Raw genomic sequence first — 19,726 nt, 5'->3', positions numbered from 1 at the left:
TATACCAATCAGCTTTCAATATCAAGAAAGTATCATCCGCCAATGTCTACCCAACAAAATGTTGATACAGTGGACTGTAAAGAAATGCTCTACACGTAAAAAGCACGAAACCAATCATATGTCAAAGCACAAACCGATAAACTCAAAACAGAGTTAGGGTTAGGGTTAGGGTTAGGGTTAGGGTAACACAAAGATAGTGAACACAATGAATAATAAAGTGAACGAATAATGAATATACAATGCTCATGCAGCAAACACAATATGCAATGAATACTGAACCTCGAACTCTTGTATCTCTAGGATGAAGATAGAGGTTATGAGCTATAGAGTGTGTCATACTCGGAACAGCGGATCCCGAATCACAAGAAAGGCAGCCTCGGAGTGTTGAACACCAGCAAACGCAACCAAGGAAGGATGGATCTAATGCAAACAACACTGCAAGAGAGAAAGACTAAAAATGCACGTACCTTAGGAGAGAGAAAATATGGGTAATAGTTGTTAGGTGCAAACGCAGCATACAAAGGTGAGAGAATGTCAGGGGGGCAGCTAAAAACTGCAAGCGCATTGTTATTGCAACTTGGTCCTAAAGATCCACTTCATCCCAATGACCTTCTTGTGACTAGGACGATCCATCAATGTCAAAGTCCCATTGCAATCAATACTATCCAGATTCTTCTCCATGGCCTCACAACACAGAGGGTCCTAGAGAGCCTCCTACGAATTGTCCGGCTCAAAATGTGCAATGTAATCGGCTGTAAATAGCAATGCATATGAAGCATGAGGAGCGAGCAAAGCAAACCTTCTAGGGCCCTCCCGAGTGAGTAATGGTGGAAGAATCCCTAAATCTCGCATGGTTTGCTGATATCAACGAGATAACGGGTCTCACAGAGGAGACCAGGGAGCTGAAGTATCTGCAGGAAAGTTAGGAGCGAGCAATAGACCTAGCTCAATAGCCACAATCTCAAATGATGTGAGCAAAGGGGAGGACGAAGAGTCCAATGCAGAGGACTGCACGATGTCTCTCTCATCAAAGATGACATCCCTCCTAACTATCACCTTGTTTGTCCAAGAATCAAACAAACGATAGGCTTTCACTTCAAAAGAATAGCCCACAAAAATCAAGAGATCTACTTGAGGGGTGAGCTTTTCTATCTTGTCATCAAGAGTGTGCGTATAAGAACGACTACCAAAAACTCTAAAGTGATAAATAACAAGCCGAGAGCCAAAGAATGCCTTGTACGGAGTCTTTCTAGGGACATCCACATTCAAACATCAATTGAGGGTGTACACTGAAGTGTTAACAACCTCAACCCAAAGGCGCTCAAGGAGCTCTACTAGGGACAGCATAGAGCATGCCATATTTAGGACACTCCAGTTCCTACGCTCTACGACTCCATTCTGGGCAGGGAAGTACGTAGAGATGAGCTAGCATGCAATGTCTTGCTCCTGTAGAAACTCAGAAAACTTGCAGGAGGTAAACTCACCATGAAAATCACTCCTCGTAGTACACACACAACAACCAGTCTGGTTATAGACCAACAGCACCCAAGCAACAAAATAAGTAAAGACGTCAGACTTGTGCTTGAGGGGAAACATCCACATGTATCTAGAGAAATCATCCACTATCAAAAAGAAGTACATTTCACCATTTTAAGGTGGCAGTGGATGTGGGACCGCAAAGATCTACATGAATGAGGCTAAGGGGTTCAATAGCTCGAGTGATAGACTACTAAGGAAAGGGTGTACAATGTTGCTTACCTAGCTGACATGCTTTACAACCCTCTCGAGATAGTTTTAGGTGTGGAAGACTCTAAACCATTCCCTAACGCGACAGCTCATAAAGAGAGTCATAGCCAAGATGTCCTAAGCGAAAATGCCACAAACGCGTGGAGTCTGTGGGCTCCCGTGTAGTGGTCAAAGCCTAGAAGCAATGGAACTATGAATCATCCGCAGTCGGCTTTGTAAGAAAGTGGGTCATGTGGTAAAGGCCATTAGGTTGTGTCTTTTCGCGAGTAATCGCTAAACCAGTCTTAGAGTCTATGACCTCGACTGTGGTCGCTATGAAGAAAACTACTCGCCTCAATCAGCAAAGCTGCTCAACGGCCAATAAGTTTACACCAAGCTGGGGGACATGATAAACATCATCCAATGAAGCAAGATTTGGACCCAGGTCAGTCGGAAACTAATGCAACCCTGGGCATGAATTGTGACTGAGGAGTTATTTTCTACGCAGATACTCCCGGCCTCAGAAAATAAAAATGTCCACTCAAGGAGCCATACAATGGGTAGCTCCCCTATCCACAAGCTAAACAGATACTCATGAGCTTGATTGTGACAAGTAGGCCTGTGCAGGCACCTCATCAAGAGGCAACTTGCAGATGTAAACGGAACTCCCATCAGATGTCTCTAAGAAGACGATGTGGACCTCTCCAGACTAATCAAACAAACCCTCTAGAGTTGAGTAATTTGCCGACTGTGATGACACAGACCAATGGCAGTGTGGGTTTGGGCTCTCCACTGCCCCTCCTGAGGGTTGCCACCACCCTACTTCCCTTCTTCGACTAGGGTACGGGGGTCTGATTCTTGGATTTGGATTGTGTGCCTCTTGCCTTAGATCGACACTCCTTGTCATGATGTCCAACCCTTTTGACAATGCTGACAATACCTATTCTTTTTAGGTACATTCAACCATCCCAGTTTAAGTGATGATTGATTGTTTCCTTGAAATTTACTAGCCCTATTTTGATTTTGATTTTGATTTAAGTTTTGTATGCCCTTGCCCTATTGCCCCCTCTGAGAAGATGCAATAAGAGCCACCTCTATCGAGGATGTGTTATGAAATTGGTCGAACAACCGTGTGTATCACAACAGCCAATACTCAAACTCATAAAATGTGTATATCTAAGGCCGTGAAATCATCTGTTGCACAAAATGAAAATATTTTCTTGGCAACTTGTTAAGGAACAAGGTAACCTGATCGTTAGACGACTTAGGAGCCCTAGTGACTAAGAACTTGGCGAGGAGAAATCGATACTTAGCCACATCAAGTTTCGAGTCATTCTTGTCTGTGATTTTGAAATTTTGAAACTCATGATTGAAATTGATGCGATGGGTCCTATCTCGAGCCGTATAGCAGTCACTCAATAATGTGTCCAACGCTCAGATGCTAAGTCGAAATGCTAAAACTGAGAGTGAAACTCAAGCAATAAGCCCTGCATAAGTTTAATAATAGTGAAGGTGTTACAAGCCTTCCATGAGCGGATGACCTTGAATGGAACAAGGGCAGGATCCGGTTGGGATTCCAACCCCTGCACTAAATTCCATAGGTTTTGAGGGCCTAAGACATGCCTCATCAAATTTGACCAAGTGGTATAGTTGGACCCATTGAAATGAGTATTATAATTAAATGCATGCTTAGCAAATGAGGTACTAGAACCATGACGCGTCTGTGAAGATGGATAGATGGCATAAGATGGAGCATAGAATGGTAAAGGTGGTGGACAAGAAGTAGAAGAGGGTAAAAATAGATTGGTAGAATTAGGTTATTGATGTCCAATGAGTATTGATTGCTACGAAGGTATCGAATGAACATAGGTCCATATGATAACATAGGTGCAAGTGGAGACATAGGGACTCCATAGCCTTGTCCAAATGTCGGTTGGGATACTACAAAATGATCGGATGGTCCACTAGGTAATGACATAGAGACAAACTGCAATACCAAACAATCTACACTCAAAGTTACCCTAGAGGGGGAAAACTCGAAAGTGCGTGTGAAAGGTCGAGCCTCCATCAGGTAAACCACTCAAAAATAGGTATGTAGAGGTCCTAAAGGCTGTACCTAAATGCGTAGAACCCCCTGGTGTGGTGTATGTTGGTGGATAATGTGGTGCACTTAATGGAAGCAGAAAATAAAGTGCAGTCGAAGATAAGGGAAGGATGGGTGGGAGCCCAAATGGACTTGTGTTGGATGTTGTTGTGAGAAACTATTGGGAATAAAGAGCCACCATGCCTTTTATATATGCATATTTGTACTTATATATATATATATCAAAAAACCTAAAGAGATACACTCGTCATTGTACCCAACAAGTCATGCTCACTCTCCTCTCTACTCTGCACTCTCTTTCTTTGTCTCTCCGCTGTGAGAAAGCATTGCATGTCTCGATCCTCACACTCTCTGTCTTAACAAACTGGTATCAAAGCAAGCAAGAGACAGCTCAGGTGTGCACCCATCTCAAGACAGTTGACAGGCGTGCGTACGCTTAGCAGCAAGCGCGTGTTAGAGTCAGCATCAAGTGCTTGACGGAGGCAGTTGGACCAACGGGCACGTTTTCTATAAGTGAGCGTTGATATGGCAGGCAACAAAGGACAGGACGACCTGCAATAGCTACGATAGGACAATGTTGCGGTAGTCGGCATGTAACGGGTCAGGCAACTGACGACACGCAACCAGGCGGACGAACAGTGAGCACGTCGGCAGGCAACATACAGTTGGGCGACAAGCTACAGCCCAGGCGGGAAGTTCGAAGGGCAATCGACAGGTCCCAGACTAGGCGACAGGCAGTAGGACAGTTCGGTAACGAAAATTTGATTCCGTCGAAGGCGGCAGAGGCAATTGGGTCAATTTTAAGCGGCAAAGCACAAGACGGTTTTCAAAAGCGCCTTGAAGGCCACCCAAGCATCAATTATGGATTTTTAGTCATTTTTGCAAGTGCCTCGGCAAGTCAAAGAAGCTACTTGGTAGTGGGGGACTTCGAGACAAACGCGCAGGATTTTTCAGAGTGCGAATCAGACACCAGACGGCCAAAGACTGGCGGTCAAAGACTGGGCAAATGGCCAAAATAAGTATGAAAAGGACTTCGGAGCCAAGGGGGATGACCCTTGGGGTCTCCCACCCCCAATTTTTCAAGCAACTGGAGAGGGGGGGCATTTTTTTTATGGCGAAAGGAAAAAATGGAGATAGCAGCTGAAATCGGCGCAAAATTGCGGGGGGAAAGGTGGGGGGGGGGGGGGGGGGGGGGGGGGGCACAAAGCATCTCCCACCTCAATGTGCCCTTTGCTAGGCATTCACATGCATAAGCACAACATGAGATTTTGCCAAAGAAAATTGGGGCTTTTCTCGAATTTGGGGACCTTAATACAGAACTAAACAATCTGACTCAGAAATTCCAAAATTGGTGCACATTTGCCCGACAATTTTGGGGTTTTTCCATTTTAGTGAATTTTTTTCAATTTCACTAAAATTTATGCACACCGGACCCCAGAAATTTGGAGACTTGTCCAACTTTGACGCAAGCAAGACAGAACAATGCTATTTGTCTCAAAAATTGCAGGGATTTGTGACATTTTGCCTCTGACATTTGGGGCTTTTCATGTATATGCAAAAATTGGGCTGAAATTTACCCAATTTCTCGACATTGATGCACATTGGGTCCCGTGCAATTTGGGGCTTTTGCTGTTTGGACGGAATTTGTGTGCCATTTGGTCATTTTATGTACATGCGGGTCTAATTCCAAGCAATTTGGATATCTACCACTTGGAAAAATTTGGGGGTTTTGCTGAAATTGCTCTATTTTGGCAAAATTTGTCTATTTTATGCATGTTAGAGATAGTGTAGATGTGTGGTTGATGCTTTGAGCATAAAAATTTTATTTTGGGGCTTTTGACAGTGCGTGTCAAATTTTGTGCCCGTGGGTGCATGTACAACAGAAATTGCCGCTAAAATTTGGGACTTATCATGTAATGTGATGTAATGCCAGCATGGAAGCTTCCCCTCCCGAGGCGGATCATGCAGCATCTCTCTTAATGCTATCATGGCGGTGACTTCTACCTAGCTCTTCCAACTGGAATGCTTCCTTCTCCTCTTCATTCTTTATGGTTCTCGGCACCACACGAAGACCGACATCAGGCTCTTCCTTCTTCGGCATCTACATCCACGTTAAGAGGGGGTTCCTACCCTTCTTGGTATTCTACAGGCTTCAGCACTTTGTCTTTGACATCGGCTTCTCTCCCCTAGTGTACCTTACCCTTTGCATTGCATGATTTCATCATCTTTGTACTAGGGCGCTTGGGCAAGTAAACAATTTTCCCATAAGGGACACTGTCCAAGTGGCACCTGCTGCATGAGTATTCTTCAGCATGTAGCATACTTTGCATCTCATTGTGCAGAGCACCACTTGAGCGGATCCTAAGTTGTTTCCACCGGCGACTGTTGTTACCACACCACCATCCTTCTTCATCAGTTGGATACCTCATCATCTACTTTTCCTCGTCATTGACAACCTGAGTGGATGGGTTAGCTTGTACTGTTTTGTGATGTGTTGGGTGTATCCTCCCTACTCCCGTCTTCTAGGTCACTATTCCTCAATCGGCCGCATCCCATAAAATTTACCACTTATTCCAAAAAAAAAAAAAAAACACCACACACAAAAGTTCCATGTAGTTCCATCCGCCTTTGTAGGGCTTGGTAGGCCACTGGGCAGCCGACGTGCACCCTTTGTGAGATACCCTGTCCTCTCTGGGGTGACTACTTGGATTCCCTTGGCAAGATAACCATCGCCTCTGTAGTCTTGGTAGGCCACTAGGCAGCCGACGTGCAGCCTTTGTCCGATACCTTGGCTACTTTGGGGTGGGACGCCTTGGGATACATCAACATCACAATGGTTGGCCTAACCTTTCGGCCCAGTTTTGGGCCTGAGAGGGGGTGTTGAGCTAAAATATGCATTACTTGCTAATTAACCTCTTAAACAGCCCCAAAACACACTCAAAATGCTCTTTTAGAGTAAAATCCTAAAACAAGGAGCGGTTCGAGAGAGTTCAGTGGAAACCCTAAAACGGGGAGCGGTTCAAGAAAGTTTAGTGGAAACCCTAATTTTTGGGGTGCCCTTCCACATCTATAAATAGACAGGCTGCCCCCATTCAGCAATCATCCTTGTTTGCAGGTTACACCAATCCACACACCCTCTGCTGCTGTTGCCGCCCAGTTTCCAGCCTGCAGCTCGCCTCCATCTGCTGTCCATCCATCATCGACTACAGCCACATCATCTTCAGCTAGTCCATTGCTGTAGGCGACAGCTATCAGCTGCTGGCGACTACTCCAAACTGTCCCAGACTGCTGTTCAGCCTGCTATCCATCATCTCCAGGGTCAGCCAACCTGCGTTTTCAGCATTGCAGGCCCTGACACTCTCAGACACTGTTTCAACCTGCTGTTTACAACAATCTGTGCACAATTTCTAGCCGCCGATCGGTGGTACACTGCTGCGTTTACCAGTTTCCAACCTCCACACTGCTGCGTTTTGGTGACTAGCCTGCTGCCATTCACTATTCCGCACTCCTACACTCCGACTGGTGGTCATAGACTTGGGATCCGTCTTTGGTGGACCTCACACTCCGGCATTGCTTTGCCCTTGAGCACACTGTACGCTCTTACATTCATTTACAGCATTCATTCACTTCAGAGTTGTGTTCTGTCTCTCCCTTCTTCTGTTTGTGTTTGAGTTTTTGTGTTTAAGTTTTGAGTTATGCGTTTAGGGTTTGAGTTTTGAGTTTTGCGTTTAGGGTTTGAGTTTTGCCCTCTATGTCTGTGTCTGTGTCTTTATGTTTCTGTCGTGGTCGTACACTTTGTGTGTCCTCAGTGCAAACCCTAGCAGTCTTCTTAACATCACGGACCCTACGGCCATACGTCTTGTACCGTGTGTTCTTAGAAGGGGTGTTGAACATTGCTTCCATGGACGGTTGTGTTAGTTCTTGATCAGAATCATCTCCCAGATATTCATTTTCCACGGTTTGATGCTTTCATTAGAGATGTACTTGATAACAAGAGCATTGAGCTTGTCAAAGTGCATATAGATGATAATCCTGCAGATCTTCTCAGGAAGGGTCTTCCAACAAAGCCGTTTGCTCATTGCCGACAAATGATGGAGTTGGATAGATATATGTATTTCAACTTTGTACATACCTAGACTTAGCTGATTCTCTTCTCCCCTTAAGGCACATTGTCTTTACGTGGAAGGTTGTTGGGAATAAAGGGCCATCATGCCTTTTATATGTGCACAGGTGTTAACACACCCTTAGCACATTTGTACTTTCATATATATATATATATATATCTATCTAAAAACCTAAAGAGGTACACTCGTCATTGTACCCAACAAGTCGTGCTCACTCTCCTCTCTACTTTGCACTCTCTCTCTCTGTCTCTCTACTGTGAGAAAGCATTGCGTGTCTCGATCCTCGTGCTCCCTATCTTAACAAAAACATCGTAGGTTTCTTTTGTCCATTAAATGCACTAGATGAAGATGCACCTACTCCATATTGACCATGAGAAATAAAATCATTTGAAGGAAAAGAAAGGGTAGGAATACTTATAAGTTCTTCTTTTAGTTTCTTACCTAGTTTTGAGTTCATGAAGAAATACATGTCTTCTTCATTACTCACAAACCAAAGCTTGTTTTGAAGAGTCTCTTCTTGATGAGCATATCCTAATCCAACTGAAAATACAGAATCAATTGTTGGCATAGAATCTGAAATAACAGGGTTCATACTTGGTACTGGAGAAAAGAAGTACTGGGGAAGTAATCTGTAATCCGAGCCAAGTTCCACTTGCGGATGGCTAGTCCATAGTGGAGATTCCAAAGGTTCTGCAAGACCATTAGTTCTATGCATACAATCTAAAGAAGAAAATCCATGCTTACCTTCAACCTCCGGCTGAGCCGTATGCATAAGGATGAGATCATACTCAACGGCACAAATTTGATATGGTCTATGGACTCCATGGCAATCAGATGGTTCTTTCTCCATGTCAAATCGGATTGTAGCAAGATGGGAGGGCCTCTCCTGATCATTTTTGTTCATATTTAGCCGTGAAGATTGGAGCAGTGTTGTGAATGTGTTCGAAGTCATCTGACCCTTCTATAATTCCTGCTTTCACGAATGAGCTTTCCAATCAAAGTCCAAGGTTTTTCAAAGAGTACCTAGATTTGATACCATGTGAAGAAATACTCTAAATGCAAAAAGCATAAAACAAGTCGCACAACAAAGCACAGACTGATAAACTTAGAACACATTTAGGGTTATGATAGGGTAACTCAAAGATAGTTAACACAATGAATAATAAATATACAGTGCTCCTACAGCAAACACACTATGTAGTGAATATTGAACCTTGAACTCTCATATCTCTAGGATCAAGGCAGAGGTCATGAGCTGTAGAGTGTCTCGTACTCTAAACGGATCCCGAATCACAACAAAGGCAACCTCCAAGTGTCAAACATCAACAAACACAGCCAAGAAAAGTTGGATCTGATGCAGACTACAGTGCAGGAAAGAGAAAGACTAAATACACAGGTACCTAAGGAGAGAGAAAACTTGGGCGAGAGCTATTAGGTGCAAATGCTAGCAAAGGTGAGAGAATATTAGGGCAACAACCAAAAAATGCAAACATAGCATTCAGAGGAGAGAGAAAATCCTAGCAATAGCTGCCAGCTGATGGTGACAGCAACAAACTCTAGGCGACAACTCCACTGGCTTGGCGACACCAGCAAATGCATGAAAAAGGAGGAAATCAAGCCTAAAATGATAGCATGTGGCAGGTGGAAGCTCTGACCGGGATGTCCTCCGCAAACGGGGTGTGGACAACAAAGTTATGGCTCCTAAAACCTGCAAAAACGAGATTAAGAAAGAGTGGTAGACTGATGCATATTTATAGAAAGTTTGGGGCACCCAAATTAGGGCTTTGCATGTGGGACACAGTAACTCTCTAGGATCACCTTTATTTTCAAAATAAAAGGTTTTTTTTCATTAATTAATCATGTTTTGAGATTGTTTAAGTTAGTCTTATGCATTTTTAGCTCAACATGGTTGGCATAAACCAACCAACTGCCCAATCTCAACTAGAGGTAACAACATGGTGAAAACTGGATGGGTAGCAAGGACAAAAAACAAGGAACTCAAAGTGCAATCCTGTTTGACCAACCATACAAGAATAAAGGGTCAATACCACCACCATTTAGCATGACGCGCGAAGAAGCATCATTGCTAATAGTGTATATCAACTGAGACAAGTGTGGCACAAAACCCATGGTTTGCATAAGCTCCATCAAAAAAGACCATTCCAAATAGTCAAAGGCCTTCTCCAAATCCAACTAGACAAAAACAATCTCTCAGTTGAAGTATTACACATAATCTATGCATATTTATATATTTAATATATTATGCAAAACATTCTTGCCATTGATGAGCCCATATTAATGGAAATGCACGATGATAGTAAGCTGCTTATGAAGGCAATTACCCAAACCTTCAAGAATACCTTATACACAATACCCATCAAGGAAATCAATCATCGATGTTTGAGCATCGAAGGGAAAGACACTTTGAGGATCAACTTAATAACCCCTTCTTTCCAAGATGCAAGTATGATTCCAATAGCCTAAACCTCTTGACATATGGCTATCAAAGGCTTCACCAAGTGATAGCATAAGTCTTGAAAATTTCATTTATGAGGCCATCCCAACAAGACTTTTGTCCCTGGGCAAGTGTAATAAGACATCCATAACCTCATCTCCCCACATATCAACCTGCAAAACAGAATGAATACCAAGAGAAACCTAATCCTTAATCAAAGTATTAAATACTAAATGAGCTTGGAAAACATGATCAAAAGGAATCTACTTCAGCTAATGGAACGAAATGCAGCAAGAGGAAGGGCACTAGATAGTGGGTGATAGTTGTGAAAAAGATGCCAAGCACTAGAGGATCTATGAAAGGAGTAGAAACAGTTGCGAAGGCTCGTGGATGAAGGTTGATAGTTGAAATCTACACACAAGGGTGAGAACCTGTATAGAAGGGCAATAGCCCGTCTATTTATAGATATTGAAGGGTGCCCCAAAAAATGGTTTTGGAAAACCACTGAAACTCTCTCGAACCGCACATCAATTTTGTGTTTTTCATTAATTAAGCATATTTTGGGGTTGTTTACAAATGTTAATCAGCTATAAAGCATGCTATAGCTTAACACCCCCTCTCAGACCCAAAACTAAGCCTAAAAGGAAAGGCTTACAATGTTTACCCCAAGGCGTCCCACCCCAAAGTAGCCAGGGCATGGATAACAAATGCATGTTTGGCTGTCCAATGGCCTACCAAGACTACAAAGGCAATGGTTATCTTATCAAGGGAGCCCAAGTAGTCATCCTAGAGAAAATAGGGCATCAGAAAAAGGGCACTCATTGGCTGCCAGTGGCCTACCCAGACCCTACAATGGTGGATGGAACCACATTGAACTCTTGTTCTTTTTATATATTTTAAAAGTGGATTGAAAGTTCATTATATGGGTAGCGATTGATCGAATAACAATGACCCAAAAGACGAAAGTAGGGATGGTACACCCAACACATCACAAAACAGTACAAGCTTACCCATCCACTCGAGCAATGACGAGGAAAAGGTGACGATGCATCATGTAAAGAAGGATGGTGGTGTAATATGCTACTAGAAATAGCTTAGGATCCATCCAGTGGTGCTCTGCACACTGGGATGCATAGTATACTACATGCTAAAGAATGCTTATGCAGCAAGTGCCACTTGAACAGTGTCCCTTGTGGAAAATTTGTTCACTTACCCAAGTGCCCTGGTACAAAGATGATAAAATCATGCCATGTATGGAAAAACGTACAACAAGAGGGAAAAACCGATATCAAAGATAAGTGCCAAAACCTGTAGAATACCAAGAAGGATAGGAACACCCTCTCAACCTGGATATCGATGCCGAAGAAGGAAGAGGAGCCAAGGATGTCCATCTTCGTGTGGTATCGAGAACCATGTGAATGAAGATGATGAAGCATCCCCACTGGAAAAGCAAGGTTAGAAGACACCATCATGATAGCATCAAGAGACATTATGTATGATCCACCATAGGAGAAGAAGTCTCCATGTTGATAGAAAAGCCAAAACTCCAAGTAGATGGAACTATGAAAGAAACAATACACAACTCCTGTCTCCAACTGGTGCAAACCTACATATTAGCCCTACACTAAAATACAAAACCCTGTAAAAGAGATCAAAATCTGCAAGCATATAGGTGAGTTGGAAGATTATCTAAAAAACAAAATTGAAAAGAAAGGAAAGCAAAGCTAAATGAAATGCAATGAGCATGTAAGTATGCAGCGGAGGTCTAAAAGGAAAAAGGCTTTGTATGTGGTGTAACCAACCTTCCTGCTTGGATAGGGTGGTAAACCCCTAATTACAACTTAATTACAGCAATAAACAATAAATGCAAATCTGAAAATACAAATTTACCTACTGGTCTTGGACAATGCACACCCGATTGGCCCCAAATTTGGCGCCCCTTTCAGTATTTCTTTAGCTTTATTGAAGAAAAAGTTGATTTACAATGGGATCCTCCCGATCCTTTGCAATCCAAACTCTCCTTGTTGTCTAAAGTGACCAGCAAGTCTTCAATCTGTTTTTGCCCCTTGATTCGGGCACTTAATTGACCTTCACCCACTTTAATGGAGATGGAAAATGTCCCAATTCAATTATCTGCTGATCCCTCTACTTGAATACGCTAAAAACAACTTCAGCCCTGTTGGGGCACTTAATTGACCTTCACCCACTTTAATGAAGATGGAAAATGCCCCGAATTCAATTATCTGCTGATCCCTCTACTTGAATACGCTAAAAACAGCTTCAGCCCTGTTGAATCCAAGTCTTGGAGCTTCCAATTTCTGGCACATTTCTCGAGGCTGCTGCTAAACCCTAATTTGTGCTATAAATTAGGGTTTACAGTAGAGAAATTTGCAATTTCTCAGCCAAGGGTCCAAATGCTGAGATCTTCAAAGCAAGGCTGTAGAATGGTTGGGAGATGAGAGAGAAAGCTGTAGAGAGAGAAAAATCAGAGTGAGTTTTGTCGCAAATAATGACTAAAAATCAATCAAATGCAGCTGCTGCTCTGCCACAACAGTTCATAGATGCAAAGAACCGAAGAAAATCTATCATTTACTACTGCTGCCTTGTCTCAACAACCTACAGATGCTGTCACCCGCTGTTGATTGGTCTTCTCTTGTCCTTGGCTGCCTCAGAAGGTCCTCCAATGGCTGCAAATCAGACCAGTAGCATCTCCTCCCTCTCTCTTGCAGGCTAAATACACTAAAAATATCTCTCTCCAGCCTCTAAAGACGTTTCTCAGTCTTGCATGTGCATTTTTTACAAGTGGCAACCTTCCCAAATGGTTTTTCCAGCATTATCCATAATTAAATATTAATTTTCAGTCTTTAAATACTGAAAATTAATCCAATAATTAATTCGGTGCCCTGAAAAATAATCTGACTAGCCAATAATTAAATTGGCAAGGCAACTTCCATTTGCGAGTGTCTTTGTGCCATCTTTGACCACAGATTGACGTAAGGTACCATTAAACGCCACTTCTCTAGTGTCACCAACTGACACTTATGGCCAAATGAATGACCTAGGCCAACAATTGACACGAGATACCTCCAAGTACCTGTGTAACATAACTTATAGCAACTTTTGTCTTTGGCATCCCGTGATTTTCTGGAGTCTTGAGCTCGTAAATGTACTTTAACCCCAGTTGCAACTCACATGTGCAACATTTACTTAATCCACATGTTAAGTGAGGTTTCAAAAATACATGTCCTCATGACATGTGGCCACCATTGTATATGACAAGGTGGAAAAGTGGTCCTAGAAGGTACAGTGGATACCCTAGAAATGGGGTGCATAAAGTGCAAGCCACTAGTAGACCAATCAGCTAATCCTTCAAGAGTAGTGAACGATATAGGTTGTTGAGGCTGTCCAATAGCCAATAGGGTGAATGGAGTAGAGAGTGCAGCAATGGGAGGTGTAGCCTCACTGGATAGACCAACGAGAGTGAAGGCAATCACAACAATCTACTATGGTTTTCTAGGTGGAAGACCTTGGGCCTTGATACGATACTCCTCATCCACATGGCCCAACCTCTAACAATGTGTGCAAAACCTATTTTTCTTAGGAATTTGTTGACAAAGGGGTCGTGTTTCTTTGGTTCCATCGGACAAAGAGGTGTCACCCTTGTTTTGGCTTGCCTTTACATCCTGCAAATTCTTGCCACTGTTGGTTTTTCCCTCCTGAATAAGAGACAAACAACCCGTGCCTCTCTGAAAGGATGTGCATGGAAGACTTCTTGTAGACTTGATCGTACAGCTTCGCGTAACACAAGAACTCGCACTCAAACTCATAGAAGGTCAGTGATCTAAGTAGTTAGATAATGTGTTGGATAAAATCATAGCAGCTAAGAAACACGTTTCTTTGAATTTGAAACTTACGAAACGTTTCTTAAAGTATGAAACGTTTTTTAGAGTAAAAAACGTGGGCGTTTTTAACTTTTTTTATTTTTTTAGTGAATTGAAACCCAAAACATGGTTTTTTTGACAAAAACTAATGGGCAATGTTAAACATGATAATGACGATATGCAATGACTCGTGAGGGCTCAAGATTTTGAATAACAACATTTTGTCAATTTGTTTGAAATGAGAATCATGATGTTGCAACTTGACTCAGTCTGATCTACATGTTAATTTCAATTTTCTTTGTATGATATGTATGAATCATAATGTTTAAGTTCTAAACCATAGTATAGCTTGTCCAAAGACTAACTCTGATATAAGTGACAAGTCAATACTCGATCATGGATATGTAACGTATAATGTATTGTTCTCAATTGACTCTATTATCACTCAAGCTCAATTAGCCATTCTTTGTTTAAGAGAGAGCTCCATAGAGGTTTAGAACCTCTTTCCACAATCAAAACTATTAAAAATCCCCATATAAAAAAACCCGTGTTTTTTATTTTACCCCTTCTTGAAAGAAACTTATCAAACAAGTTTTCGACATTTCATTTCTAAACGTTTCTAACATTTTTGACTGCTATGGATAAAATGGAAATATTTGTCAGGCAACTTGTTCAAGAACATGACTTGATCGTTTCGTCCAATTTCGGGGAGCCAGTAGTGGCAAATTCCACAAGCATTCTGCTCCTATATGGAAAACTCCTAAAGCTCAAAATCGAGATTGATGCATTCAGTGTGATCTCGTGCCACATAGCAATCAATGAGATGACTGCAACACTCATATGCGAGGGGAAAATGTTGTAACTGAGAGTGAAACATTGGAAGCAACCCCTCCATTAACTCAATATTGGTGTTAACCTCAGCGCAAGAAAAAAGCAGAAAAAGTAAAAAAAATGGATAAGTCAAGATCTGAAAGAGGTGGCCGAGAAGGAAATCAGATACAACGGAAGAAGCAGGAAGGGAAATGGCCGAAAGCGCAAGGGCGGCCTCAAAAACTAAGTCAAAGGCAAAAGCACATTTTTAAATGCAAGGCGCCCCTAAAACTTTTTGTAAAAGAGCGTCAGGCTCCCTCCTGTGCATATTGTAAAGGTAGATGGACGGTAGGAAGGAAACTAGGAAGATAGGACAATGGAAAAAAGGGCCTAGGCCACGGCCGTCCATGTAAAAAAGGGGATAAGAAGATGACCGCCAAAAAGGAATTTAGGGTTTTGTATATAAAGTTGAAAAATAAATTAGGAGCTCATTCTTTGGTGTGTGGCAAAAGTGGACTCATCTTCTTCTCTCCTTCTTGCTTGCTTGAGTGTGCTTGAGAGAGGGAGTGTAAGGGAGTAAGGCAGTGAGTGTGTGAGGATGAGGGAACTTAGAGATGAAGCTCTCCATTATCCCCTCTCTTCTTCTTCTCTTCTCTTCTCTTCTCTCGTCTCGCGAGCGGCTATGGAGAATGGGGCTTGAGGATACTTGAGCTTGCATCACGAATCGTGGAGCTACCGATGTGCTTGAGAGAGGAGGCAACTCATTCCGGCATCGAGGTAAGCTCACTACACCCCTGTAGGATCAAAGGCACGTCGGCTAGATGAGAGATAGCCATAGGTGCTCACTTGAAACGCTTGAACAATAAGCGGTCCATGGGTCTCGAAAGTTGAGCGTGAGCTCGCCTCTACAATTCGCCATGGCATTGCGGACACTCCATTGACAAATGTGATCAAGGTAAGCTAATCAAGGGTCTGCCGGCATATACTCAATACTAACAACGAGATCCCAAAGTACCTGAGATTCAAGCACTTGTTGCATGAAGTTCAACCAAGTGGTGACATTCAACATGTTAAAACGAGCCTTATCTGTGAAGGCATTCTTGGCTATTGCAACAAGTGGTAGTTCTAGGAGATAGAGAAGGTGTGTAATGGGGATAGGGTGGATAGGGGGATAAGGTAGAGAAGTGGAGTACACTTGGAAAAAGCAATCCCAAAGTATCCACCATACACGGGAGAAGTGTACACAATGGTTCCAAATGTGGACATGGGTGTACTGGGTATGCGCATGGTAACTGCATGAGGAGCCCAGGGTGGAGGGATAGACACATGTGGAGCAAAGGATGGAAATCCTTGCGTAGGAGTGACCCAAGGGATGTGTGACGATAGTCCATAAGTAGAGGATGGATATCCTAGCATTTGAAAGGTCGTGTGAGGAGATTGTGAGTGTCTGGGGATAGTGAGAGGGATGCCCATCACAATTGTCCCAAAGTGCAAAGAGGTGGTAAAGTGGAGATATGTGAAAGGCACAATGTTAAAGGGTGATATTCCCCCTAACGATGCACCAAGAGATGGAGTGACTAGAGGGTAGTTAGATGGGGAGATGGGGAATGAGAAAGTGCTAGGAGGGAAGATGGAACATCCAACCACTAGTATTCTTTGAGCGGATGTGGAGTGTAATCCTAGGTTTTGGAAGGAGAATGTGAGTAGATTAGAATATGGAGAAGATAGTTGTGGGATGGGAGGAAGTTGAGAAGTATGGTTTACTTGCTCAAATGAAATAGATGGTAAAGATATACCTGACGAAGGGTATCTGCTTCAAGAGCCTCCTCTATTAAAGTTAATATATTGAAAATCATCCAAATCCTACACAACAAAAAAAGACACATGAGAGGGTTTTGGCTCATACAACTCAAAAGGGTTATACGAACCTGACATCAAGCCTGGCTATGACGAATTAGATGGATCGTCACACGCGCCATATGTGGTGGTCTCTACCAAAAAAATTTTAAAAAGAAAAAGAGAGAAAAAGCTCCAACTTAGATGGGCACATGGCACAATCACTGCACCTAGGGGTCCTCAAGTTAGGTGCATCCGGTGGCATTGGTTGCCCGGCTCCACTTCTAACCCCCCTAGCTCTTTCCCCTACAACACAATCTCAAGGCACATCAAGGGCAAGACAACCTAAGCTTGCTTGGATGACCTATCATCCTGAGACTTGCACGGCACAATAAAACCATACACTAATTGGGTCCTCAAGTGTGGAGCTTAGAATGTCGTCTTGCATGTGAGTCAGCTAGGTGAGAGAGAGCCATGGCTTCGTGTGTCAAAAACCCTTAAAAGAATAAGGGTGCGTCAAACGGCCGATGTTGAGCTCCTAGAATGCAACACATGCCAATATCTTTACATGCTTCCTTGCAACTATTAATCTACTAAGATTGACCAAAAGTTTTAACCAAGATTCCAGAATGTTGATATTATGTTGCACCTGTATTACACTTGAACAAAAAAACACATAAAACTTACTGTTACAATTGCAGAAGCAAGCACCTAGGATAGTGAATAAGCAAGCCGTTCATATAATAATATATATATTAGATGAGCAAACATAATCACTTAGATGTTCCAAAGAAATACCTGCATGCCAGTTGTGATTCGAACAAAATCATCCAAAACACATGAAGGCTCACATGCTACCTGCAAATTTGAGCACCTTAGTATCTGAGATTACTTAACATATTTCTCTACAAGGTATAGGTCAAGCTAGCTTTCAGGCATATTATACCTCCAGCTCAGCAATCTTTTCAATAAGCCTTTTCCTAGAGATGTTTTTTGCACTGTTTGCTCTGCCCACAAAAGTATCACATGCAGTGTCACAGTAGTGTATGCATTTACATGCATGATTTAAGACTACAAGCAAGAATACATCAGCAATTATCATAATTGGGCTCTAACAACTGGACCGTTTATGAATGTCATAGTCTCCAAATATACAAAGATAATAGCAAAGGACTTGATATGAACCTTCAAATTGATTTAATAGCTCTACTGCCTGCATCTTCACAACAATTGAACAGCATTCAATAACAATGACCTTAAGAGAGTAATCTTGGATTCCAAATCACAAAAGCTAATCAGCTCCAAAATCAGACCCGGTGCAAGTCACAGCTAAGACCATTCAAACTGAGTTTCTCTCCTTATATTTGGGCTTCAATCCTCAGGATTTGAGGTGATCTTTTGGATATCTGAGATGGTGCCCCATTACTTTGCTTTACTCAACCTACAAAATCCTTGCTAAAGTTAGCATCCTTTGGCTGAACCCTTCCTCCCAAACATTCTCCCTAGAATCCAAACAGATTCAATTCAGGGTCTTCAACTAAACCTGTAAGATAAAGGAATAGCAGGGCAGAAGTTGTGGCTCCCATTTCTGGATCAATTAGTAACCAGCTATTTCAATTGGTTTAAGAGAAGCTAAAACAGTAAGGAACTATACGTGCAACCTGTTCTTCATGGTCATTGGTATGACCATTTGCATCATCCATATAATTCCTGATAGTCATCCGCAGACTCTATTGTTGATGATTTGCACTGTTTTTACCTCTGATAGAGCTTGCTTGACATCCCCAAACTCAATGTCAGCTGCCACTACAAGTACCCCTGCACTTTAAATGGTTTTCTTTCTGATGCAGATCCTCCGTTCATTCTAGGAAGGCTATGATAATTTCCACATATGGAATTTTATTCCTCGTAAGCATGGGGGCTATCATCTGAATCATCCGCACATTGCCCTATTAATGTTTCATTTTTACTTAGCTTCGTGATGTAAAATCTCCTGAATTTTGTGTGAAGGGTATAACATTTCTCCTCTATGCCAACTTTCAACAACAAGAAATCTCAAAACTTACAGGTCCAAACTTTCATTGTCTGGGCAAATATGCTAATTGTTCTATAATGAAATGTCCAAAAACCACATAATCTCTCTCTCATCACAACAATGTAAAGCCTTAAACAGTCGATCAGCTTAAAAAGTTTAAGTACAATCTATGACCAGAATTCACATTATGCAAAAGTCACCTTAAGGCATAGGTTGGTGGCATATTGTTCCATTTCATTAGCTGGGTTGTCTCTTCTTCACCATATCGTGATAGCCAGCGCCTAACTATCCACTTTAAGCCAAAAAAATCGTATGTTAAAATGGAAATGAGCTATTCTCTGATAATAAATATAACTGTCTAATCAAATTTTCTTCAATCACAAACATATAAAGCCATAAAGCAATTTTATTTTTTTTATTTAAGCTCTAGAAAGAGCTTGAAAGCATGCTTGGTAAACAGCGGCCTAGACAACACGAGGGGGAGGGGGGTTTTCAAAATCTCCAGGCTCCCCCTTGTGTTGTGGGGGTCCTTAGCGGTTTGGGGTAGGGTGGACTCACACAATGCAAGGGGGATGGGGTTCAAAATCTCAAGACCCCCTCCCCTGCATTGTGCGGGTCCTTAGTGGTTTGGGGCAGGGTGGACCAACATAGCGCGAGCAACCAACTCTTTATTGAGTTTCAGCATACACAAGTACCTTTGGGAAATCTATGACCTCAAGGCACAGAAATTGGTAGGTAACATTCCCAATAGGAATG

The 19,726-nt window shown here is 42.4% G+C and overlaps 1 protein-coding gene across 2 annotated transcripts in view; it reads right to left on the bottom strand.

Moving 5' to 3' along the window:
• LOC148035522 (NOL1/NOP2/sun family protein / antitermination NusB domain-containing protein) overlaps positions 1-19,726 on the bottom strand; it is a 139,654-nt gene that overhangs the window by 44,883 nt on the left and 75,045 nt on the right. For both annotated transcript variants that reach the window (XM_087677476.1, XM_087677475.1), the window contains exons 7-9: positions 19,171-19,262; positions 17,882-17,942; positions 17,734-17,793 (exon numbers count right to left, since the gene is read on the bottom strand). In XM_087677476.1, the coding sequence (XP_087533602.1) occupies positions 17,734-17,793; positions 17,882-17,942; positions 19,171-19,262 (213 nt within the window). The remainder of the gene's footprint in view (positions 1-17,733; positions 17,794-17,881; positions 17,943-19,170; positions 19,263-19,726) is intronic.

This window comes from Lygodium microphyllum, chromosome 5, assembly GCF_053477565.2.
Source record: "Lygodium microphyllum isolate KBCC chromosome 5, Lygodium_microphyllum_v1.1.10, whole genome shotgun sequence".
Classification (NCBI taxonomy): domain Eukaryota; kingdom Viridiplantae; phylum Streptophyta; class Polypodiopsida; order Schizaeales; family Lygodiaceae; genus Lygodium; species Lygodium microphyllum.
Note: the sequence above shows the minus strand (reverse complement) of the source record. Positions and strands in the feature narration are given on the sequence as shown.